We start from the raw sequence: 26,737 nt of genomic DNA, 5'->3' as shown, positions 1-26,737 counted from the left end.
AGCTGCCATACTAACTGTAGTGTCTATTGCCTACCAAAGGATAAAAGGGATGTAAAGTGCTGAATTACAGTCAGGAATGTGGAGGGACAGGACCTCCTCCTCCTTCACAGCCTTCCACTGAACTCTTCTGTTTTGCTGGAAGTGGTGCACAGGCTCTGCTCTCCTCGTGTCTCCACCCTACAATGCAAATTGAAGTTTCAAGAATGTATCACCATGCCCAGCTTTTAAAAACATGGATGCTGGAGATGAGTGCAGGTATTCTCGCTTGTATAGCAAGTGATCTTACACGGAGCCATTTACAGCATCTCCCTAGCCTTGTTGTGAAGTCTTTTTTTTATACACTCGGCTGACCTTGTCCTGGAGATCTCCCTGCTCCTGCCTTCTGAATGCTGGGTTTACATGAATCACTATTACATCTTAAAGAAATCTTAATTAAAATTAAAGATCTAAGGTGGAAAAAATATAGTTTGTAGAGAAAGGTAGAAAGCCAAATTTTAAAATATCTTAGAATGATTGACAGAGATTTGAATGTGTACACAGACATGTAGATGGTGCATTCTGCTCACACCCCTCCCCCACTTCTCTTGGGCTCCTTCCAACACTGGCTGACTCGTGCCCTCACTGCTTGTTTAGGGGTGCAGTGCAGTGCGGCTGTACGGGGGGAGACTCTGCTCCTCCACATGGCTTTGTTTTGTGCTTTGCTGTTCTTTACTTGAGCAGTTTTTTCAGGGAGTTGGATCCTAATTCTGATCTTTTCCAGATTGCAAAAGTCGAGAAACTCAAACCACTGGAGGTGGAGTTACGACGGCTGGAGGACCTTTCCGAGTCCATTGTTAATGACTTTGCCTACATGAAGAAGCGGGAAGAGGAGATGAGGGACACTAATGGTGAGTGGGGTAGCTTTCGTTTCTCAGTGCGTGAACTGTAAAGGAGACAGATTTTGGACACTGAATGCTAACATACACATTTCTCAGTTTGGGAAAAGTGGAATATGATTTAGGGAAAGAAAATTGCTTCTCTAGGGCTATTGTAACTAAAAGGTAAATCAGCTGGCTAGGTTTTCAGAAGAATGACATTTCCTTTTGTGATATGTAATGACCATAGTTTTGGTTAGCTTGTAGCAAAGTATTACCAACTTGTAATTTTTAACGTTTTAAATGGGATTAAAAACAAAGCAAAACGAAACAGGGCTAGAGATGGAACTCAGAGCCTTGTGCATGCTAAGAAAGTGGTGTACCACTGAGGCGGTTATAGTTAGCATAAGGTTTTTCAGATCCTATTAGTACAGTTTTATAGTTTCTTACCGGGATCTTGCTATGTAGCCCAGGCTGGCCTGGAATTCAGGATTCTCCTGTCTTAGCCTCTCAAGTGCTGAGATCACAGGTGTGTTACCAGACTCACTTGTGCTTGCTTGCTTTAATTGTTTGAACTCTGAGACCTATGGACAGAATGAGGTTAACTAACTGTCTTTCCGCCCTGGCCATTGTTTAGCCAACTGAAGCAACTTCATTCCATTTACAATGTTTTCGCATTGTTTTGTTTCTTTAGAGTCCACCAACACCCGGGTCCTGTACTTCAGCATCTTTTCCATGTTCTGCCTCATTGGACTAGCCACCTGGCAAGTCTTCTACCTGCGTCGCTTCTTCAAGGCCAAGAAGTTGATAGAGTAATGAGGCTCAGTCTTCTGTCCCCTGGAGCCAGCAGAACATCGCTGGGACATGCCTGGCCTAGCCCAAGGCCATTCTACTAACAGTACCATCAAGGCACAGCTGAGCTTTCTTGCCAGAACTGATACTTTTGGATGAGAGAGCACATGGGCACCACCTATACCCAACAAGTCAATGAGGACTTTAATGCAGTAGGATCTGGACTGGTTTTGCAACAAGATTATTAAAGTCGCCTATGGAAAGAAAACAAAACAAAACAAAACAAAACAACAAACCGGGGTTACCTAGATAACGCCAAAGCCAGCCTTCGTCCTGGGTCGCCTCATAGGATCTGTTTGAGCTGTTTGCTTTTTCTCTCCCACCTACTCATCGCCTTGTCCTTCACTCTGGTTCTCCCAAGATTTCTCTGACTGCGGTCAGCTCTTTCATATCAGTTGTCTCTTTGGTTTCCTTGTGAAAACACCTTGAACTTCTCTTGGTCCTTAGATGAAATGTTTACATAGCTTCTGGTGATATCCTTCATAATTTTATGTCTCCTAAAAGGGTCATGGGTGGGACACATAAAAAGGTGAGCTTTGAACTGTAGATAATCTCTTAAAAGAAAATCTCATTTTAGACCATTAAAATGTTTGTGCTCAACTCTTGAAGTCCTTGTGTATGTGTGTTTAGTTCTGTCCAGTTTATCACTTGTGGTTCCTGTCGATCATTTCAAGGTAGGGTAGTTCCATCTCTTGGTCTTCATTTTGCAGTGTTGCAGCTAGCCACTCCCTTCTTCACCTCCGGCTCTGGCTCCCTAATCTGCTCCCCTGTTCTGAACTCTGTAACTCTGTTATGTAAATGGGTCATCAAGAGTGTAACCTTTGGAGGTTGGCTTTCTCCACTCAGCATAATTCCCATGAGGTGCCTCTCCAAGGCGTTGCACATCCTGGTTTTCCTCCAGGCTATGGATGGTACTGTGTTGTGCTTAAAGGTCATGTGGGTGGGCCTGGGGATTGGGCCTAACTACTAAAGTTCTGAAGTGAATGCGATAAATGCCTAAGAGGGCAGCTCCTGTGCTGTGTAGGAAGCACATGGAGTTCAAAGGGAAGCCTCCCTGCTCTGTCTAGAGGGGCTGCACGGCAGGCTACAGCTCTACAATTTCTTTGGTCTTCATCATTGCTATTTTAACTTCGCCCCTTGAGTGGATGCCTGTAATATCTCATTATGGTTTTAATTTGCATTTTCCTAATGGCAGATGGCGTTGAGCATCCTTTCTCATTCTTGTTGTTTGCCATCTGTCTGTCCTTGTCAGTGAGATGTCCGTCGGTGGCTTTTGCCCATTTTCTATGTGGGTCATTTGTTCACTTCACTGTTGAGTTCTGTGTGGGTTCCTCTATCAAATGGGTTGTTGCTTGAACTTTTCATGTAACTTCTACCAGGAAAAATGAGTAAATTTTACCAGCCCTTCATTCATGGCCAATCACTGATCTAACTCATGTTCTTCAGTGTTATCACTGAGACGTGGATATATGGGGTTTAACTTGGATATCTGGGAAAGTCACAGATAGTAAATACTTGAAATATATATATTGTAAAATCAAAGCCAAGGTTCATTCGGTGGAAGTTTTAGGTACCTCAGGGCAGTTCTGGAAAGTGTACCCCAGTTTAGAGTGCCTACCTAACATACAGAAGGCTCTGGGCCTGATTGCCAGCGGTGGGGGTGGGGGTGGGGATAGGTACAAATGCTTCTAACGTCTTTACCACTTCTCCTGGGAAAGTGGGTAATCTTTTAACCCTGCTGACCTGTTACAGGGCTTATCTCAATTGCAGTTCTGAGAATTACAGGGCTTGCAGTAAAGAAGTGGAATATTGAAGTTATCAGAGATCACCGTTAAGATGACCTGGATGAAGTATGCAGGTGAATGGGAATGATGTAGTGGTTCAGTCTCAGGCTGTGCTGTTGAGGTTCCAGTTACTATGAACTCAAAAGCCTTTGTCTTATGACTTCCATAAATTCCTCTTGCACGGCATCAAGTGTTCTCTGGTACAATAGTGCCATCTGCTGTTGAAAACTGATAGGTCTCACTTCTAAGATCTTAGCATGCAAGTCCTCACCATGGCAACAGCAGATGGTAAGAAATCTGTAACATTCATATATCAAGTGATAGGAGAACAATGTAAGTATGAAAAGAATAAACATCTGTAGACTTTTTAAGGGCAAAACCATTGTCTGTCTATCCCATTAGCCTAACAAGAGACTCCTTCCTGTTTTCTGACGTGTGCCTTCCCCTCTAAGGAGCAGTGACAGCCACTCTATTAGATTTCTATTTTCTTTTCTGAAAAATGTCAATTTTTCAGTGAGGAGAAAATAGAGCATTCTGTCCATGTTTTTGTTTCCAAGAACAAGTGTAAACTTAAGCTCTGTAGACCTGAAATTCTTTCAAGTCCTTTCGATCATTTTGATTCATGCCAAAAACAACCAAACTGGACAACGCGCTTTCAGTTCAGTTGAAGAGCATTTGCCTTTGACAATAGGCTTGCACAACAGCATATCTGCTTTATAAACAGGTATATTATCTGCTTCCCTCCGTTTCCAGCATAGTCAAAATAATCTGAGAATCATACAGTTTCAACAAACCTTGTTCCTTACCATGGTCATGAACCCCCATCAGAGCCATCTTCTGTTTGTTAATGGGAAGAGGCATGTGGGATTTATAGAGGCTCACCTGTTGGAGATGTTTGTGTAAAGTTTCATAAATAAAGGCTAGCAGAAACCATTTGAGGTGTATTTGTCTGTTAATCTTTAGTGCCCCTTTGTCTGGGTGAGCAATGATTCCTCTATATTGTTACTTTTTAAAGTACAGGGAGTAAAAACGGATGAATTAAGAAAAAAAAATGTCACCGATTTACTGCAGATGGATAGAGTTTCTATGTAAACTAGTAAACTGTTATACATGTATTTCTATGTCACTCGTCATTCATGTGTGTCCTCAGAGGTCTGGGCTGTGAGCCGCTCTGGAGCACCTTTTCTTGCAGCGGCCACTGGAGTCATTTTCTCCAGTTTCCCCCTTGCCTTGTCCCTGAAACGTCCCTTCAGAGTAGAACCCTGAGGGGGGGTTGTTTTTGCATCTTTGGCCCCTCTGGGTAAGCTGCACCCCAGACAACAATGGGCAGTTTTTCCTCCCCTTTTTAATATTTTTTGTGAATATTCCTTATTACATTTTTATGGGGACTGGAGAGATGGGTCAGAGGTTAAGAGCATTGGCTGCCCTTCCAGAGTTCCTGAGTTCAATTCCCAACAACCACATGGTGGCTCACAACCATCTGTCACGGGATCTGATGCCCTCTTCTGGTGTGTCTGAGGAGAGCAACAGTGTACTCACATACATGAAATAAATATCTTTTTTTAAAAAAAATGTATTGTTCTGTGTATGGGTGTTTTGCCTGTGTATATGTCTGTGCACACCTGGGGAAGCCATAAGAATGGGTCTGATCCCCTGGGACTGGAGTTACAGGCAGTTGTGAGTGGCCATGGGCATAGTCCTGGGTCCTCTGGAAAAGCAGCAAGTACTGAGCAAGTACAAGAGATTGCTGAGCTCTTCATACCCCATCAATCTTCTTTCTGAAAGCCAACGTGACGTGTTTTATAGATCACTAGCCGTCCACACACACACACACTAGTAAGTCCAAGACCTTCTGTGACTCTTTTTTTAACATTGTTTTCCAGGTTTCTGTTTCGTTGGTTTTTTGTTTTGTTTTAATACAGAATCCTTGTGGAGGCCAGACTGGCCTCCAACTCAGCAGTCCCCTTGCCTCAATTGCCCAAGAATTGTGTTTGAAAGGATGAACCACTATACCTGGCCAAGATTATTTTAACATCAAAAGATGCTTTGTGGGAGCTGAGAAGCTCTCTTAAGTCCATAAGGAATATGACCCACAAGCATGAACACCTGAGTTTGATTCTTAGCATTCATGTAAGAAGCTGTGCATAAGAGGCAGCCTGTGCTTATAATCCCAGGACTGGAGAGGCAGAGACAGGTGGGCTGTAAGCCTAGCTTAACCTCTGAGTTTTAGGTCTTGGTGAGAGACTGTGTCTCAAGAAAACCAAGATGGGGGGCTGGAGAGATGGCTCAGTGGTTAAGAACACTGACTGCTCTTCTGAAAATCCTGAGTTCAATTCCCAGCAACCACATGGTGGCTCACAACCATCCATAATGAGATCTGATGCCCTCTTCTGGTGTGTCTGAAGACTGCTACAGTGTACTTAGATACAGTAATAAATCTTAAGAAAGAAAGAAAGAAAGGATGGAAGAAAGAAAAGAAGGAAGAAAACCAAGATGGATGGCTCCCGAGGAATGACACATAGGCTGACCTGTAACTTCTTATATTTTTGGTTGTGAGCCTAGCCTTTAACGGCTGAGCCATCTCTCCAGCCCTGACCTGTAACTTCTATGTGTGTACTTACACATACACACCAAAGTGTTTTCCCACTGATGTTAGCAAGCATAGTGAGCTCGGCACAACTGATGAACGGACTGGAGGGATGGCTCGGTGGGAAGAAGCACTTGTTGCTGCTCCTGCACAAGAGCATTGTTAGATGCTTGCTTCCTAGTACCTACGGTGTAGTTCCAGTTCCAGGGCTGCTGCCTTCTTAGCTTTATGGGCATGAGGTATATACAGACTGTACATAACACACATGGAGGCAAAACACTGATACATAGGGAATTAAAACAATCTTTAGAAAACTTAGAAATTAATTCATTTCAATAAAGTCATGTCATATTTGTTACATTCACATACTTTATGATGCGTGGTGTCCTCCCATATGTGACACACATACATAATTTAAAATGTTGCAGTGTCACAAAAAGTAAAAAAAACAAGTAGAATTAAGTATCAGCAGTGTATTTAATTAGTATGTTATAAATATTGCCATATGTCACAATATAAAACCGATCCGTGTTTCCTATTGTAATATAAAACCTTTGAAATCCAATGCGCATCTACACCTATAGTGTAGGCGCCCAGTAGTTGCTTATACTCAGTGGCTATAATAGCAGACAGTGGAAGTGCAGACTTTGGTCTTTAGTGACCACATTTTTCCAGTAATTTCATGGGCTCTGGTGGTTTGCCACTCAAGAATTAGAAATTGGCAACATAGCACATTGTTCATTTGTTAAAATGTGAAAATGATCTGTTCCGACCAAAGGCCTTTAAAATAAATGTTGACAGCCAGGCAGTGGTGGCGCACACCTTTAATCCCAGCACTCGGGAGGCAGGGGCAGGCAGATTTCAGAGTTTGAGGCCAGCCTGGTCTACAAAGTGAGTTCCAGGACAGCCAGGGCTATACAGAGAAACCCTGTCTCGAAAAACAAAAACAAACAAACAAACAAAAACTAACTAAATAAATAGGTGTTGAGGATCTCAAGGTTTATGGGTATTTACAGATTAGTTTTAGGCTGGGCATGTGACTGACACCTGTAGTCCTAGCACTTAGGAGGCTGAAGCAGGAAACATGTTGTGAATTTGAGGCTAGCCTATGCTACATAGTTTCAGGCCAGCTTGGGATGCAACATGAAAGTTTTTGTCTCAAAAAATTAAAGTTAGTTCACTCTAATGAATTAAGCAAGAACTTTCTGTACACTCTAAGATTCAAAAGGAAATTCCACTACTTAAACTTAAGATATGTAAGCATTATAATTACGGCCATTCACAGTTTGAGGCAGTCAAATTAAAGACGGCTAAATAGTTCTTCAATGCAAAGGGAGCAGGAAGATGAATTGTTAGACTTCAGCAAGACTTAATTGCTTGGAGTGAAATTCAATGCTTATAATTTTTAAGTAATCTGATTCCCCTTCATTTCAGCTCAAATATATACCAACTTCCTAGTCTGTTAAAGTAGTTTAGCTAACATCTATTGTGTCCAGATCCATAAGAGGCATTATTTATTCTCAACGTGCCTTCTCCTCACTATTAATACTTTGGTTTGGGTATCCTGAGAGCCCTTCACATGGCCAGCAAGTTCAGCTTCAATCCACACCTCCCGAATGCCTTTTGGGAACCCTGAACTTTTAAAAGCGCTCACTGACACAGAATTGTTACTGCCTCGTTACTTCCTGTTCTTTGGAAGACTGATGTCCATGAGGGTAGGACCCGTGTTTATTCGGGGTTGTAATCCAGCACGTGGCACGTGAAGGTACTACCTGTATTTGTTAAGTGAGAGAGCTCAAAATTCAGAAAGATTTGTATAACCTTGAGCACTCGGAAAGCAACATTAGTGAAGTGTGACATAGTCATGGGGTAATAACCTGATGGTCATTCAACAACCCTCCTTTCTTCTAAGCCTTTACTATTAGGCCACACATGGTTCTGGGTACTGATGATATACAGCAATGAAAAGGCAAGACCCAGGCTCTCATGGGGCTGACATTCTAACAAGTGGAAATAGCAGTAAAAGCCATAAACATCAAAATGTGATCGATAAGTATCCTTAAAACAACAATAGTAATAGGTTGGGAGGCCTGTGCTAGTTTGGACTGGATGTGAAAAAGAGTTAGATTTAGTTCAGTGCAAGCATCCATCGTACAACCAGACTGTCATTACATAATGTAAACACTGGATCCAGATAGGTTCAGACAACAGAAGTCTCTTGTGGTCTACTGTCCAGATGTGGTGTGAAGTGTCACTGCATATAAAATGGATGAGGTGTAGAATGTGAACTCACCCGCACACCGATCTGGTCCTTTTCCTGTGTGCGAGATCTACTTAGTTAACCTAGACTGAGCTTCCAGAGTTCCAGCTTCAACCTTCCCATGTTCCACCTGATCCCCAAGCCTAAATGTCCCTCAGATGGACTTCTGAAATCTGAACCTCTCCACTCAGTGATACTGTCTCACACCTCTTAGAACAGAAACTGCTGCCTAACTGACCGCCCTTCTTCCAGTCTTTGTTCTCCACATTGCTTTCTGAGTTCTTTGTAAAATGGAAATTAGGTCTTACCCTAAGGTGACCAAAGTAACAACTGAGCTGGGCACTTAAGCAAAAGGATGTTTTAATCATTATGCTAATGAAAGAAATCTTAAGCAGATTTCCTCAGAAGGCTAGAGCTTTGAGAGCCAGTAAGATGGCTCTGTGGATAAAGGTTCTTGCCATGCAAATCAGGCAACTTGAATTCAATTGGCACACACACACACACACACACACACACACACACACACACAGCCCTAATCATCTACTCCTTTGCTTTAGTTTCCCACTGTCCACAGGAAACACCAAACTGTACAACATACAAAGTGTATTTCCTGCTTCTGCCCAACAAGTGTAATGGCGCCAGTCCTATAACCTCTTAGTTTCATCACGCCCTGCCCTTTCCTAATTCTGGGGCCAGACTGCAGGGTTTGCCTCTCAAGTTCCTCCTAACTAGCTGTATCACCTAAAACAATCCCCACCCCACCCCACCCCCAACAGACACATAAACATTGTTTTCATGGTGCTCTGAGGGTCTGGGGCCATAATAGCATTTTTAAAAAAAGAAAAAGAAAAACAAAACCCTTTAGCATTGTCCCAACTTAGGCAACCCTGTGGTGGTCATAGTCCTGCAACTTTATAGACTTAATGAAGAAGGAGAAGGAGGAAAAGGAGGAGGAGGAGGAGCGGGAGGGGGAGGGGGAAGAGGAGAAGAAGAAGAAGAAGAAGAAGAAGAAGAAGAAGAAGAAGAAGAAGAAGAAGAAGAAGGAATTGTTAAAGTTCACAGTAGTTATGAAGTTGTTGAAGGTAACAGTAAAACTGTGTTGACTGTATTGCAGTTCCTTGGTGTCTTGAGGGTAGGAAGCATCCGTTCTTTGTTCTCAAATACAATGAATGTCTGGCTTGTCTGAATGTTTCAGGAATGCTTCATGTTGAAGAGGAGAAGAAAGGAGAGAATGGCATCAAGCAGGGTTAAGTTATTTTACAAGTTGTGCAGAGGGGGTCCGTGGTGGCCCTAGGAGAAAGCTCCTAACCAGCTGACTCAGATGTCAGAAGTCTAATGTTTTAGCTTGCTCCATTATCTTTACTACACTATCGCTACAAAAAAAAAAAAAAAAAAAAAAAAAAAAGAGTAGTCCTGCCCAACAAGCCAACTGACAGCTAACACAGTCACAGCTCCTGGGACAAACGTGTCGCCAGGATTAGCCTGGACCACCTCCAAAATGTGACGCAGTCTGGAAAGCTGGTAGGGGGTTGTAGGGAAGCGGTCTGCAGACCCGCCGTGTGGTCGCTCTTCCGCTTCCACGACACTCGCGGTGCGAAAGCCATCGACGCCCAAGATGTGCCGGACGCATCTGCAACAAGTGTGCACGCGGAAGGCGGAGGGAAAATCTCGGCGAGCCGGAAACACTAAGAACCGCTTCCGGGTCAGGGGGCAGGAGCCACCATGGAAGCTCCCTGGGCCGCGGGGCCGCCTAAGCCGCTGCCTGGTGTCTGAGGCCAGTGAGGCGCTAAGCGGCCGGCCCTGCCCGCCGTGGATACGCGGGCGGCTCCCGGCGAGCTGCGGCCTCCGCCGCCATGTCGGTGCTGGGCGAGTACGAGCGACACTGCGATTCCATCAACTCGGACTTCGGAAGCGAGTCCGGGGGTGGCGGGGACTCGGGCCCGGGGCCCAGCGCTGGCCCGGGGCCGCGAGCCGGCGGCGGGGCGGCGGAGCAGGAGGAGCTGCACTACATCCCCATCCGCGTCCTGGGCCGCGGTGCCTTTGGGGAGGCCACGCTGTACCGCCGCACCGAGGTAGCGGCCCTCGGCTCCGGCCGCTGCCGGGCCTCCCCGCGCCCTCCTTCCCGGCCCCGCTTTCCAGTGCTGCTTGCCCCTGGCCCTCTATGGTCAGGCGTCCCCTGGGGTTTAGGTCTCGGGGATCCCACCGTGCTTTCGCTTCCTCTGCTCTAGGACATTGGTTTAATCACCGCTGTCACTGAGCGAGTCATTGAGCGGTCTTTTGCATTTTAGTTTTCCCATTTGTTCATTGGACTTAGCGATAACAACCTCGCCCCCCTCTCCCCCCAAAAAACAAAAACCTTTACTTTTTTAAAGGTTATTTTGAGATCCAAATGAAGGTGCTTTGAACATTGGGAACAGTATAAAAAGCTTACTTGCTCTTTGGGAACAGTGTAAAAGCTTACTTCCTTTCGTATAGCTGTTGAAGGGCGGGATGGGGAGTTGGTGTGTACTTCCAAATAGCCACACTGGCAGCTACAACAACACACTGCTAGCCCTGTAGGTTTTGTTTTCTTGTTTTGTTTTGTTTTGTTTTCATAAATGATCACTCGGAGGATTTCCTTGATCACCAGAAAGATCATTGTTTTGTTTGTTTTCTTGCTTTTCCTTCAGTGATTGTGTAAGACAAATAACTTGATTGGTGGAGTTGGGTCTGGGGAAACAAGGACCCCTTTCTTTGAGAACCCAAGGAAGCTAAGTCATTTTTCCCACCTTCTTGCATAAAGTCACAATGGAGAGACCCATGAGTTACTGAATCCAAAATTAAGAGTGTGTACTGATTTAAAACCCTGTCGTGATTCTACCTCCAAAATTTAACCATAACTTGGGTCTAATCGCCACAGCCTTAAAACTCTAGCTCTAGGGTAAACATTTAATGAGAACTTGCTGAGGTTGCAAAAGGTGATTCATACACTTGCAATTCTAGTGTTTGCTCCCAGCCAGAACTTTTTGTGCTGGGGATAAAACGGGCTTTGCCAGTGCTCAGAAGGCATTCCACTACTGAGCCATACCTCCAGCGTCCAGCATATATCTATGAAAGATGGAAGAAACGTAGTTGCAAGAAAATATCTTTGTGTTCTTTTCTATTCCAGTAACCCATTAGTGGACTAAATTATCATCTGTAGTCGCCTGTGTTCTTATTTGTGCCCAAAGATGGGCATCACTATTATTTTCTAGCATTTAAGTCAGTATTTTTAAGTGGCTCACTTGCTCACGGTTGAGCGGTGAGCACCAGTTTCCTATCTCTGTCTTATATGTCATGTTCAACTTGGTTACTAGCTTTGAGTTAATTTTATCACACTTCTCAGAACTGTATGACGTTATCTCCGTCACATGGTATTTATAAGATATGAACTTACAAAGCTTCTGAGAAGCAGCCCTTTCTAGGTTATAGTTATAGCGAGAAGACCAGTCCGTCATGTTAGTAACAGGGTCCCAGGTGTGGATATCCCAAGGAGAAAAAAAAAAAGCACTGAGGACTCCTCGAGTACAGGCTCTGAGGATGAATCGTGTTTACACATATGGGAAAATGTTTAAAGTTTTCCAAAAGAAACTTGCTGAGGTATCCTAAAGGAATATTACTGTGGGTGCTGGTAGGCTAGGAAGCAGTAGCTAAAGAATGAGAAGTACCCCAAAATGGAAGTGACTGTACCTTATGAGGATTAAAAAAAGCAGGGGCCTGTGGGATTGGGGGGGGGGGTCTTATTCAGAAAGAGTAAATGAAAGTCTCGAGGTTTAAGTTTATGAAATCAGGCAGGTTTAATACTTGTGTTTTATAAGGCCCTGCTGCTAGCTGGAGATAGTGCTGTGCACTTCTCTTCTTCCTCAAATTCCAGTTCTGCCCCAGATCCCATTATTATTAGGGACCCCCAGGATCCCTCAGTAGAATCCCTGAGATCAGGTCCCATCTAATACTAATACCTGGAACTGATACTGTACAAATTAAGAGTAGCAACAAAGTAGTGTTTTGGTTTTTTTCTATAGTTTTTCTTTTCTGCATGTGTGTGGGAGTCAGTTCTTCCGCTGTACAGGTTCTTGGGGCTCAAATTCAACCTTTACCCACTAACCCGTCTTGCCAGCCCTCAAAATAACACTATATATTTTTAAAAGATTTAGTTTCAATTTTAATTCACTGTCTATATGTGGGTATATGCAAGTGAGGGTCGTCCCCTCAGAGGTCAGGAGCATTGGATCCCACCAGGGCCCTCCCAGAGCCAAAGCTGTAAGCATTTGTAAGCTGCCCAGAGTGGACATTGGTAATGAAACTCTGGTCCTCTGCAAAAGCAGCGTACTCTCTTAGACACCTAACCATCTTTCCAAGCCAGAAAGTACCACCTGCAGTCCTTGTCTCCCCTAGTTCTTCAGCAAAGTATAATGACTGTGCAGAACCTGAAGTCTGTCAAAAAGAGTGAAGAGTCATCCTTTGCCCCTCTAGGAGGTTCCTTTCTAGGCTCCCAGTTTGGGTTTGGATCTGTGCACTGCCAGGCAGGAGGGAAACACACTGGTCCTGCTCCTGTGTTGCAGGATGACTCACTGGTGGTGTGGAAGGAAGTTGACTTGACCCGGCTGTCTGAAAAGGAACGTCGAGATGCCCTGAATGAGATTGTCATCCTGGCACTGCTACAGCACGACAACATCATTGCCTACTACAACCACTTCATGGACAACACCACCCTGCTGATTGAGCTGGAGTACTGTAACGGTAAGCAGGCCTCGGCGGGATGGCCTTCTTACTGCAAGGGAGAGAAAGGACCCGTAATGATAAAACTTTAAATGCATTTCTGGAGAAGCGGCTGAGGTCTTGGAGAGTTGTCAGGTGATGCTCAGAGTGCGGGGAGAGTTTCCCTCCATCGTCCTTTCTTGTAGGCAGAGCTCCAGCCATCTCCAAGTCACTGAGTTCTGTGGTGGGGGATGGGCTCTTTCTAGGTTTTGTTTGTTGCTTGGGTTTTGTGAGTCTCCATACATCTCAGGCTGGTATAACCCAGGTTGGCCTTGAACTGACAGCAGTCCTGTTCCTGTCTCCGAAGGGCTGAGATTGCAGGTGTCAGCCACCACTCCTGGCTCTGCAAATCATTTTGTTCAGTTGTATTTTGTATATATTTTTCAGGGTTTTCCTCATGGAATGACAGTTCATCACTTTAGACATAACACAGCACCACATGTTTAATGAACTCTTATATGGGATATTTATTTACATGAATTTAAGCTAATGCTGTTCTGCTAATAAATGCTCTAAAGATCATAACTGAATGAGAAAGGCAGTGTGGTGTGACCTTAATGTTTCTGGTTTCTGATTTCTTGGACACATTTTATAGATAGAGATATAGATAAAGATATAGATATAGATAGATAGCAGTTCTGCTTTGTTGAAAAAACTAAATTCTAACTGACCTCCCTCCCTCCCTGAGTTCCACTGCCCTCTAACTGTGGGGACACAGCCTTGTGCCTTAGTTGCCTCATCTTCAATGAATTATTGATTCGTAGGATTTATGAAGTGAGTTCTTACTATGAAGCAAGTGTTTGCTAACAGGCCTTATTATCTGCCGTCTTATTACACATGAGACTCTCCAGAGTCCTGAGCTGCACACTAAGGAGGTGCTGGCCTGTTCATCTGCACTGTTGTTTCATGATTACTTCTGGTTCTGAACAACCCTAAATATGCACTTTTTTAAAAGATTTATTATTATTTTTTAATGTGCATTGGTGTTTTGACTGCATGTATGTCTGTGTGAGGGTATCAGATCCCCTGGAACTGGAGTCACAGACAGTTGTGAGCTGCCGTGTGGGTGCTGGGAATTGAACCCAGGTCCTCTGGAAGAGCAGCCAGTGCTCTTAACAACAGCTGAGCCATCTCTCCAGCCCCATAAGTAATTTTCCTTTTTTCGAGACAGGGTTTCTCTGTGTAACCCTGGCTGTCCTGGAACTCACTCTGTAGACCAGGCTGGCCTCGAACTCAGAAATCCACCTGTCTCTGCCTCCCAAGTGCTGGGAGTAAAGGCATGTGCCACTACGCCCGGCTCTAGGAAACCTTTTTAGTACAAAGAAAAAGTTATTTATAAACAATGTATTTTTAAACCAGTGCATCATAGGTGCAATCTCCAGGTTCTAGTAGTCACACTGACAGAATTGCTACAAAAATATTGAGTCTAGAAAAGCACACACTGGGCTTTGAAGCTGTCTCCCTAGAGAGATGCACGAGTGAGCTGCACTCTCAGGGCTTTAAAGCTGAGAGTCCCATTTTTGTATTGAGCATCTTGAATTGGAGGGGGGGGACTTTTGACAAATATTTCTGACAGGAAGATGAGAAGAATTTTGTTTATATAAAAAACATAAGAGGGAAGAAATAGTTTCCTTTGGGAAGGAAGCAGAACCCTTCATTTCCTGATGTCACCTGTTAGAACCCCTATTAATACAGCACCCATCTCCATTGAGCAACTCAACCTGTGCTTTGTTTAATTGTAGGAGGGAACCTCTATGACAAAATCCTTCGTCAGAAGGACAAGTTGTTCGAAGAAGAGGTAATTTCATGTGTGGCAGGAAGCTAGGTTGTGTTTGAGTCTGCATTCTGGTTCTCTCTTTACTCTTCCAACAATGAAGAGTGTTCTTTTCCTTTTGTTCAGACTCCTTCCAGGCTCTGAGTGATATTCATGAGAAAGGAGACCTGTAACACGGAAGCTGTCTATAGCTGCTTCCTAACCGTTTTACCTCCACACCAGGATTCACTATGGGCTTTCTTTCCTGGTTCTATTACTGCATACTGGTATGCCCAGTTTTCTGTCCCTTTGCATTCTTCCTGGGGTTCTTTCCACAAGTCTGCTTTACCATACTGTATGTAATGATCTTGGAACTATTTTAGATGACCTGTGTTTTCTTTTTACCCTTAGTACTTTTCTTTGCCTATTCAACATACAAGCAAGGGCTATCAAGTTATGCTGAGTTGCAACCTCTGGTTGCAGCTTCTTTGGTGTGTGTGTGTGTGTTTTGTGAGTGTGTTTTGTGTGTGTGTGTTTATTTAAATGGGGTTTTTGTTTCTAATCCAAATACAACATTTTGAATCTGCAGATGGTGGTGTGGTACCTTTTTCAGATTGTTTCAGCAGTGAGCTGTATCCATAAAGCTGGAATCCTCCATAGGTAATGTCTGAAAAGAAACTTGTGGATTGGAGTCTTCACTCCCAATGCAGTTCTACCCTAAGGACCACACACACACACACACACACACACACACCCGCCCCCATTAGCATGTTCATGTCAGGGTTTCCTCGTTGATAGTGAGGAGAAGGATCGAGTGACGGAGGCTGAGATCTATGATCTCTGAGGTTAACCCAGGTGTGTGATCTAGGAAGACTCTCCTTCTGGCTGGGTAACTCAGTACTTAGTTATGTCTTTTAGATGTACCTCAGAGTCGAGTTCACTGATTCTCAATGAAGCCCAGAAAGAGCTGTAAATGGAGTCACAGTAAATGTTTTCTCTGAGGAAAAGTATTGGCAATTGTTGTTAGTACTGCAAATTTATTTTTATTTAAATACAAACATATTCATTTTATATGATTGGTAAAAACTTGGGGAGAAAGGTTACCATTCATCTCTTGCAATGGAAGAAAACCATTCTAAGAGCCCTTCCACCGTGCACTCTTCCTAAGCAAGTGACCATTGCTGGCAACTGACAATATTATATCAGAGTTTCTTTTAGTTGTTTGTTTAGTTACACGATATAGACTGTATTTCTTTAAAGCTACTGAATGTCTGCCTACATTGCATGGTTGTTACTTCCTTTTTAAAAGTAAAGAAATAAACTGTTCTGGTTTCTTCACATTTTGTAATAAAAGAAGCCACAGTGTGAGCCACATGGGGTTGTGTTCTATATGATCAGTAATTTTTAGAGAAGGGGCCGGCCACTTTACTCAGATAACAGAAACAGCCTCGTGTGTTATTTCTGAGCCATGCAGTCTCATGTGCCATAACAGATCATTTGAAACTTTGACATCAACTATGTGTTAAGGTATATAATTCATGGTCTAACTGGTAGCTGAAAAACAGTGAACCTTCTAGGAATATGGCTCTCTGGAGCACTGTTCTGCCATCCAACTCTTCCACCCATGACATCCTTTGCTGGGAAGCCCTAGAGAGCGAAGACAGTTCTCTGCCCTTCCTTTTTAAGCGCCTTCTCTAGCATTAAACTGGTGGTGAGCACTGGGTGGGGGGCATTCACAACCCTGTGACAGAAACCAGGAGGTGCTAACACTCATTATTATTCTGTTCAGATCCTGGGAAAAGGTAGGTGGGAAGGTTAGTTCATTGTTACAAGGACTTAATATATTATATCTTCTTTTTCAGAGATATAAAGACATTAAATATTTTTCTGACCAAGGCAAATCTGATAAAGCTTGGAGACTATGGCCTAGCAAAGAAACTTAATTCTGAGTACTCTATGGCCGAGACAGTGAGTATAGTCTTTATCTTTAATTTTTTTTGAAGTTTTAAAACATATATGTTCATACATGTGCCTGTATACATGTATATGCCCCATTTGTGTGCAGGTGCCCACAGAGACCAGAGAGGATATTGGGTGTATAAGCAGTTTGTGAGCCACCTGGGTCCTCTGCAAGAGCTATAAATCCTCTTACCCACCGAACCATCTTTACAGCTCCCTGATAGGTTTATTTTGTATGGGCTCACATGATGCATATGGAGGTCGTAGGGAGACTTGTGGGGGTCACGACACCCTTCCTTCCTATCATGGGATCCTGGGCTTCAAACTCAGGCTGTGGGGCTTGGCAGCTGAGCCATCCTATCTGATTTTAAAAAGATCATTAATTTAAAAACAGACCTAATATGGCCTTTAGGACAGTGATCTTATCCTTAGCATTAAAACCTAAGTATTACATCTCTGGTTTTACAGTGTTCTGCCCTTTAAAGAACCTGGAAATGTAAATTAATACAATTAACTTTGTCCTAATGCCTTCTGATATCCTGACATGCCTGCAAACAATGTAGCCATCCAGACTTGAGAGTGTCTGTTTCAGGAACTCAGTGTTTGTATGGTAATGGCCAATTCCTTATGGATTTTTTTTCTGATAAAACCAAGATTTAACTGTTAACTTTTAGCTAGTTAAATGCAATTAAAAAATGATTCAAAAATGTATAAATGCCATTTAAGCCTTTGACATAAAGATACTTGTGTTCCTGGAAGTGGAATAGTTAATATATAAAACATCTCATTTTCATACCTTTGTGTTCTTCTTTGAGGTAGTGACATGTGTGTAGCCCAGGTAAGCCTTGACCTAGACGTCCTCCTGCCTCAGTGGTAGGATTACAGGTGTGTGCTGCTGTGTCCAACTTTCAAAGACCATTCTTGTAGATTTTTTTTTTTGCAACAGGGCCTCAAACCCTCTCCATAGCCAAGATCTTGATCTTGATCTAGCCTTTGACTGTCTGCTCCCATTTCCCAAGCGCTGGCTTTACAGGCTTGGACCACTGTGCCTCGCTCTGAGCCCATTTTTGTTGTTTTGGATTGTGTTCATGGGTATGGGTGTTTTGCCAAAAGCAGGTGTCAACCCAGAAGGTGTCAGGTCCACAGAGACTGAAGTTACAAACAATTGTTATTTTTATCATAGAGGTGCTGGGGTTTGAACCCAGGCTCTCAAAGAGAGAGGTCAGTGCTCTTAACCACTGAACCATCTCTCTAGCCCATTCTTAATATATCAGTTTCACAAATATCAAGTTCATTATTTGCCTTTCAGTTAAAACCTTTAACTCCTTTATCCAGGTGCCATCTCTCACTACCTATAGTTAGCTTTTTCACCCCGGTAAATTTTCTTTTTTTAACGATTTATTGGTGTGTGTGTATGTGGGTGTGTGGGTGTGTGGGTATGCTCGAGTGCGCACAACACTTGCATGTATGAGACTGGAGGCCAGAAGTGGGCATTGAACCCCTTGAACTTGAGGTGCGGGCATTTGTGAGCTGCCTGCTGTGGATGCTGGTTTCGAAACTCAAGTCCTCTCTGAGAAAGGACTTGAGCATTGAGTCCTCCTACCCCCAAATCAGTAAATTCTCAAGTCTGTCTCTGTGTTAGCCAAGGTTCTCTATAGGAGCAGAACTCATCGGGTGATGCTATATTAAAAGGAGACTTGTTAGAGTGATGTACAGGCTGTGGACAGCTAGCTCAGGGGTGGCTATCTCCTAAAAGAAAGGCCTCAGGGCTGGATGTTTCAGTTGGTCTCTCCTCTCTGTTGGAGTCCTGAAAAGGTAGATTCTAATACCAATGAAGGAACGCCTCCAGAGTTAGATAAATGAATTGTCAGCAAGAGGAGGATAAACAGGCAAAAGTAAAAGCTTCCTTTTATTGTGGGCCGCCAGTAGACAGTGTGCTCACACTTTGGGTGGGTCTTCGGATCTCAAATGATCTGGATGTAAGGTGGGTGTTTCCATGTCAGATGACCCAATCAAGAAAAATTCCTCACAGGCTGCCCTGCTGCTTGGGTTTTAGGGGATTCCAAATGTGGTCAAGTTGTCCAGCAAGATTAGTCATCACAGTCTCTTACCCGTTTGCAGTCTGGAGTAAACCTTGAATGTGTAAAGGCTGTGTGAGGCCTAGGTCACTGAGCTTTATCTTCCAAGTTACCCATAGTGCTCTCTTGAAAGTTGCCCTTTAGCAAGCAGGAGATTTGCTAAGACTACTGTTTCTCCCACTGTGCAGGGCTGCCACCTCTACCCACGGAGCTGAACTCTCAGTTCCACTTGAGACCTTGAGTTGGCATCGTCTCACTTTTGCAACCTGCTGATGAGTGTTTCATGATTGTTAGCACTGATTTCTTAATTTATCTGTTCAAATGGTTATATAGTTACCAGAGGAAAGAAAGTAATTTCGTATTTTTTGTTGTTTCTTTTGTTTAGCTTGTGGGCACTCCATATTACATGTCTCCGGAGCTCTGCCAAGGAGTAAAATACAATTTCAAGTCTGATATATGGGCAGTTGGCTGTGTCATTTTTGAACTGCTTACTCTGAAAAGAACATTTGATGCTACAGTAAGTTGTGTATTGTCCCCATATTGCCTTTGCAGTGTGGTACGTGTTGAAGTGAATCAACTTCAGTTATTCCTGAAATTCTGATTTCCTGAACAGAAATCACCTGTAGTAAAAATGAATGAATGAATGACCTATAGTTAGACCCTGGGTTATTGAATGTTATTAAAATGCCATGACCAGATTTATCTGCAACTTGAATTCCTCTGTTGAAATGAACACAAGCAAGCTGTTGAAGCACTGTGCTTGAATTTGTTGACTATAATTTTAAGTCTCTAGAGCAGTGGTTCTCAACCTGTGGGTTGAGACTCTTTTAGACGTCTAATGACCCTTTCACAGGGGTCAAATATCAGATATCCTACATATAAGATATTTACAGTATAATTCATCACAGTAGTAAAATTACAGTTATGAAGTAACAACTAAATAATATTATGGTTGGGGTCACCACACATGAGGAACTGTATTACGGGGTCACAGCATTAGGAAGGTGGAGAACCACTGCAGTAGAGTCATCTGTGATGCTACCGTTTGGAAAAGCTGTTTCATTTCTTATAGTTTAGCTACATCAGTTTTGTTTTGTTTTGTTTTGTTTGTCAGCTGAGGCATTTTATGTTTAACGCCTATCAAAGTATTTTGAAGCATCATACACTTCCTAAGTAAAGATTGTCTTTGTTCATATGGACGGCAAATCTTTAAATCTTTTTCTTTTCTCGTCTTACATAAAAAACAAAAGGCTGTTTCTCAAACTTTAATTTGCATTCACAATTACTTAGGTGTCTTGTTAAAATGCAGATTCTGTTTGAACGGGTCAGGGTGGGATGGGCCACGTGCCGTATTCCATGGGCCATACTTGGGAGTAGCTGAAGCGGATTGACGTGGCCCAGCGTGAGAATGTAGACAAGTCATTTCTGTGATCCCGTTTCATCACTGCCATCTGAGAATGCGGCCTAAACTCTCTGTGGAGATTTTCTGATGCTGTGTATGGAAAGGGGGAATGTAGGGTAATGCAGACTCACGGGTCTGTTTTGAGCCCGGTTTCTTTTCCTAATTGGTATGCCTCTAGTTCTCCTCAATAGTGGAGTAAGAGAAACAACTTGTGGAGTAGACAGGTTTAGATGCTGTGTGCCTTGGATTTGGGTGGGTGGGGGTTAGGGAGGTGTTTTGTTGTTGTTGTTTTGATTTAGTTTGGTTTTGGTTTTTGAAATTGGGTTTCTCTATGTAGCCCTGGCTGACCTGGAACTCACTCTATAGATCAGACTGGCCTTGAACTCAGACCTGTCTCTGCCTCTCCAGTGCTGGGATTAAAGGCCTGTGTCACCACCACTCAGCTGATGTCTAGGGTTTTTTTTGTTTTTTTTTTTTACTACCTGTGATTTTGAGCAAGTTGTTTTATATTTCTGAGCCCCATTTTTCTTATGTACAAATTAATGATGCTAATAATTTCATTATATTATGTTTATAAAGATAAAAATACACAAGTAATATGCCTGTCTAGTTTTCAGTAGTCCCTTACTAATATGGCGGGGCTCTGTTACACTGCTCTTAACTTCTGTCTCATTTTAAGATACTTTGTGAAGTTTTTGTTGGAGGCAAATTAGTTAGCAAGGGAATTTCGGGAAACCTAGCATACTTAATGTAGCTTCTTTTTGTGAGAGGTGGGCAGGGTCTCATGTAGAGCATGCTGGTCTTCTCACCATTTACCCAGGGACGGACTTGAACTCCTGGCTGCCTGCCTCTGCTTCCCTATGCTTTTATGCCTAGGTATGTTTTTCTTTTCTTGAGATTCAACTGAAAGGTGATATTATAATGTATTCTTGGGAACACACTGTTGGCTACACAATCGTAGTTTTGATCTCTGTCTTAGGATTCCCTTCATTCCATCTAATAGCAGCATCTCCCCTCTTCCTGACACGTACTGATAGTCCTACTATGAAATCAGCTAACACGGAACTGTTGCCACATCTCTGAGTAGTCAGATACCTCGGGCCCCTGCCTGGTAGAGATAATGCTATCTTTTTGTTTTAATTGTTAATTATTTTATTTGTAAGGGTATTTTGCCTGCATGTATGACTGTGTGCCACATAAGTGCCTGGTGTCTGCAGAGGACAGAAGATAGTGTTGGATCCTCTGGAATAGGAGTAACACATAGTTGTGAACCACCCTGTAGGTGCTGGGGATTGAACCTGGGTCCTCCAGAAAAGCACCCAGTGCTCTTTAACTACTGAGCCACCCCTCAAGCCCAATAATGCTATCTTTGTATAACCAGGAACAATCCAGTCATCCTTTTCTTCTAGAACCCACTCAACCTATGTGTGAAGATCGTGCAGGGAATCCGGGCCATGGAAGTTGACTCTAGTCAGTATTCTTTGGAACTGATCCAGTTGGTACATGCATGCCTCGACCAGGTAGGTCTAATGTATTCGTCTGTTTCATATGGCCTCAGTGTTTGGGGTATGACTAGATATGAAGCACACAAAACCACGTCTACCTCCTCAAGCTTGTCTCAGGAGAAACATTGGTAATTCGTGATACCTGTGTGCAAACAAACTCTTAATCTATTTTTTTTAATTTTTAATATTTTTATTACATATTTTCCTCAATTACATTTCCAATGCTATCCCAAAAGTCCCTCATAGCGCCCCCCACTTCCCTACCCACCCATTCCCATTCTTTTGGCCCTGGCATTCCCCTATATTGGGGCATATAAAGTTTGCAAGTCCAATGGGCCTCTCTTTCCATTGATGGCCGACTAGGCCATCTTTCGATACATATGCAGCTAGAGACAAGAGCTCCGGGGTACTGGTTAGTTCATCATGTTGTTCCAACAATAGGGTTGCAGATCCCTTTAGCTCCTTGGGTACTTTCTCTAGCTTCTCCATTGGGAGCCCTGTGATACATCCAATAGCTGACTGTGAACATCCACTCCTGTGTTTGCTAGGCCCCGGCATCGTTTATTTTTTAATCCTTTTAAAATTTACTTATTTATTTATTTATTATGTTCATTGGTGTTTTGCCTGCATGTATGCCTGTGTTCCAGGGGAGTCAGAGCCCCTGGAACTGAAGTTATAAACAGTTGTGAGCAGCCATGTAGGTGCTGAGAATTGAATCTAGGTCCTCGGGAAGAGCAGCCAGTGCTCTTAACCACTGAGTGGTCTCTCCAGCCCTTATCTTTTTCTAATTTGAAAATATGTAATTATAAGACAGTTTTTAACATCTAAGTTGTGTTTTGTTTCTTGTTTTTTGTTTTTGTCAAGTTTTGATTTCTTTGTCTTTTAAAAAAAAAAAATAGAAGGTTTGTCACAGCTCATGCTTGGCCTTGAATCTGTTGTGATCCTGTTGTGATCCTGAGCTTCCTAAGTGCTGAGACTATAGGTTTATACCTTCACACCTGTAGGAGGATAACTGGTTTTATAAAACTATAGTCAGATATAATAAATTCTTAATATAAAAAATATATAGTTCTATCAAAGTTTCTTTTTAACTATTTTTATTTTATGTACATTGATGATTTGACTGCATGTATATGTGCATGACGGTGTTGGATCCCCTGGAATAGGAGTTATAGACAGTTGTGAACTGCCATGTGGGTGCCAGGAACCTAAACAGGTTTTTTTTTTTTTAAGATTTATTTATTATTATAAATAAGTTCACTGTAGCTATCTTCAGATGCACCAGAAGAGGGCGTCAGATTTCATTACAGGTGGTTGTGAGCCACCATGTATTGCTGGGATTTGAACTCAGGGCCTTCGTAAGAGCAGTCAGTGCTCTTACCCACTGAGCCATCTCACCAGCCCGGCACAACCAGTTTCTTAACTGTGTGTGTATTCAGTTGTAGTATTACTGATGGTATGGGTACAAAGCCCCTAGCCTCAGAATCACCAGTTGGGGATTTTAGAAGGAAAAAGATGATCTCTGGACCCTCTTACAGACTGCAGAGTCTCCATCTAAAACTCAGAAATCTCTTTCCAAGTGCCCCAGGTGACTAGGCACTTATGCATTAGGCTTTGAGAGTTGCTGCCTTGACTGAACTGATGTGGAGGACATATTGTTCATTCATGTGCAGTGTTTGTCTTATGTGCAAGAGACTTGATAAACACCAAATATGAAATGCAACATAAGAAAAAAATAATTTTTTATGAGACAAAATCTCACTATGTACCCTTGACTGGCCAGGAACTTGCTGTTTGAATTGCAAAGACTCACCCACCTCTGTCTCATAAGTGCTGAGCTTAAAAGTTTTCCACCACACTGGCAAGAAATTAATATTTTTATTGAAGGTTTTTATTGTGGGCTGCCACTAGACAGTCCTCATTGGCATGTCAACTGCTGATGTCATTATGCTGGTCTTTTTCAGCAGCCATACTATAGAGAGTTCATGGGTGCATTTCCCCTGTCATGTCTAGGGAATAGGATATATCAGCAAGTATTCTGATTTCTCAGTCTTAGAAATTATAATTTAATTAGAATTGTAAATATATATTATAAATATATGATTATAAATATAATTAAAATAGAAATTTAGACTTTATTTCTAAATTGGTTCCCATATTGCCCGTTCACTTTAAAAGAAAGCGAATCTTCTTTGCTGTGTAGGATCCTGAGCAGAGGCCCGCTGCAGACGCGCTCCTGGATCTCCCCCTTCTCAGGAACCGCAGGAGGTAATCCACACAGAGATCCCTGTATCCGATGGACACAAGCAAGGGCACTGCTTCCTCTCCAACACGCTGCTCTCATTGCTTAGGGGGACCTCCTTGCTTTTACCTCTCTAACTATTCTGGTTTGTCCTGATAGGACCCACGAGCTCTCTGTTCCATATCTGTGCAGGTTTTAATTCTACAGTTAAGCATTGGTGTCCTTAGATTTGCAATTAGGGTCTTGGAGTGAGTTGTGTTGTTTTGTTTTGTTTGAGACAAGACCTTGCTCTGTAACCCAGGCTGACATCAAACTTGCCATCCTCCTGCCTCAGCTTCTCTAGCACTGAGATTATAGGCATACATCAGCCTATTTTTAGTTTTTTTGAGGAACCTCCATACCATTTTCCATGACATACTACTTTATATCACCACCAACAGTGTGTGAGCTCCTGTCTCTCCACAGTCTTGCCAGTGAGTGTTGCTTTTCAGGCTTTTTAGTGATAGCTTGTAGTTGGTGCAGGAAAAGCTCCTGGCTTTGATGTGCTTTCCCTGGCGATGGGGATGGTGAGCGTTTGGTATAGACTGCCCTCGAGTCTGTTCAAGTCACCATTTTAAAATGAAGTTAGGGTTATTTTCTTTTAATTGAGGAGTTCAGGTTCTTCCTATATTCAGGAAATTGCTCCTTATCAGACAGCGTTTACCCATATTCTCTCCTGCTTTGCAGCTGCTTCGTCATGGTGTTCTTCCCCAGGCTGCACAGCAGCTTTGTAGTGTGACATCTCCCGTGTTTAACTCTGCTTTCAGTGCCTGCTCTCTGTTCAGACGGTTTTCCTATATTTTCTTCTAATCATTCCATTGTTTGGGGTACATTGAAATTTTTGTTCCATAACTAATTTTTCTGGTTTCTAGTTGATTAGTTTATTTTCTTAAGATTAATTTTTAAAATTTTATTTTATATGTATGCTTTGCTTGAATGTATGTATGCACCACATCCATACCTGGTGCCCAAAGAAACCAGAAGAGGGCAACAACTGCCCTTTGACTGGGGTCAACAATGGTTGTGAGCTGCCCTATGGACACAGGAACCGAAGCCCTGGCTCCTATAAGAGCAGTAAGTGCTCTTAACCACTGAGCCATCTCTCCAGCCCACTTTGTTTTATTATATTTCTAGAATATCTTTTATGTATTCTTGGACAGTTTCGTACATGTATGCAGTATATCTTGATCATATTCACCCCACACTCTTCCCTGAGCACTTCCCCTCCCACCACCGCGTTGGCTCACCTTTTTATAACCCATCGAATCTTAATTGATCCTGCCTGTGGGATGTTAACTGATTCTGCTGAGTTGCTCTTGTACAGGAAGCTGTAACCTTGGGGAGTTTATGAGAGCAGCAGCCACGCCATGTCCAGAGGACAGCCTTTCCCAGCTCTCTTCCCCATCATCAGCTCTTACATTTTCTCCAGCCCTCTTTCCCAGTATGCCCTGAGCCTTGTTGGTTTATATAACCAATGTTTTAATATCTAGAATTATGTGTTATACCCAGATACAGCCTGAGAGCTTCTATTTTTGTTCTGTGCATATTCAGGCACTATTCTCATTTGGGACTCATTAAGCATATTTAATTTTTAATTATTTCTCAACAATAAAATTGTGGCTTTAATCTCTAACTGAAATTTTTCAATTAATTTTTAATTGAATTTTTTATTTTGTACTTTGTACTTTGATTGTAAAATATAAGATGTCATACTCTAGGCAGAAAAGAATAATAGAATGAAAAGCATAGATGCAGAAAGTTGTGTACAATACTCTGGAAACACAAAATTTTATTTGGCTACATTAGTATTCTAGATCTGGCCAAACTGTCTTAAGAGCTTTCAAAAATTATTGATGCCTGTAAGATACTGTAGTAACTTATAGATTTATTCAGAATGCTGAGCCTGGCTAGAGTATGGGTTATAAAGAAAAGAAAGAAGGATCAGGATGCTTGAATGCCAAGCTTAATTCAAAAGAGAGTGTGTGGGCTGGAGAGGTAAGCACTCACTGCTTTTGCAGGATCTAAGCTCAGTTCCCGCACTCACTCCAGGCCGCTCTCAGCCACCTAGCTCTGGGAATCTGACTCCTCTGGCCTCTGCTAGCACCTGCACTCATGTGCGCGCACACACACACACACACATACACACACACACACACACATACACACAACTATATTGTAAGAGAGAGAGTACACAAGGACTATTTGTTTGTAGAGGACAGTTCATGTGATGAGAGGGCTGCCCATAGAATTTACACAGTAAAACTTGTATCAGTCCTCAGGTTGGCTTAGGATGTAAGGACGTAAAGATTGATTGGGACATTTGTAAGCAAGGCCGGATTTTATGAGTCAGATGAGAAGCAAAGCTGTGCAGAACTAAGGTAATAAGATTGGGCAGGAAGAATAGCAGAATAATTACAGTGATTGAGTATAATGGTGTACAACTATAATCCCTGCACCTGGAAGGCAAAGGCAGGAGATCACAAGTTCAAAGCTGGTCTGAGACACATACACAGACACGTACAGAGGGAGGGAGAGAGAGAAAATATTTTAAAGATACTGTCTATGCGGAATCTATAAAAATGGCACAGTGAAGAAAGGGAGAGAAAGGGCCAGGCAGTGGTGGCACATGCTTTTTTTTTTTTTTTT

General features: G+C 42.7%; 2 protein-coding genes across 2 annotated transcripts in view; both read left to right on the top strand.

The window, feature by feature from the left end:
* Tmed10 (transmembrane p24 trafficking protein 10) overlaps positions 1–4,423 on the top strand; it is a 34,806-nt gene extending 30,383 nt beyond the window's left edge. Inside the window, exons 4-5 of the mRNA XM_021178961.2 lie at positions 761–887; positions 1,549–4,423. Of these exons, the coding sequence (XP_021034620.1) occupies positions 761–887; positions 1,549–1,670 (249 nt within the window). The 3' untranslated portion in view covers positions 1,671–4,423. The remainder of the gene's footprint in view (positions 1–760; positions 888–1,548) is intronic.
* A 5,621-nt stretch (positions 4,424–10,044) lies between these two features.
* Positions 10,045–26,737, top strand: part of Nek9 (NIMA related kinase 9) — a 41,150-nt gene continuing 24,457 nt past the window's right edge. Inside the window, exons 1-8 of the mRNA XM_021178833.1 lie at positions 10,045–10,409; positions 12,918–13,095; positions 14,856–14,911; positions 15,456–15,526; positions 16,729–16,834; positions 19,289–19,420; positions 21,715–21,825; positions 24,014–24,078. Coding sequence (XP_021034492.1) covers positions 10,191–10,409; positions 12,918–13,095; positions 14,856–14,911; positions 15,456–15,526; positions 16,729–16,834; positions 19,289–19,420; positions 21,715–21,825; positions 24,014–24,078 — 938 coding nt within the window. The 5' untranslated portion in view covers positions 10,045–10,190. The remainder of the gene's footprint in view (positions 10,410–12,917; positions 13,096–14,855; positions 14,912–15,455; positions 15,527–16,728; positions 16,835–19,288; positions 19,421–21,714; positions 21,826–24,013; positions 24,079–26,737) is intronic.

Source organism: Mus caroli, chromosome 12 (genome assembly GCF_900094665.2).
Source record: "Mus caroli chromosome 12, CAROLI_EIJ_v1.1, whole genome shotgun sequence".
Classification (NCBI taxonomy): domain Eukaryota; kingdom Metazoa; phylum Chordata; class Mammalia; order Rodentia; family Muridae; genus Mus; species Mus caroli.
This window is presented reverse-complemented; position numbering and strand designations above follow the sequence as displayed.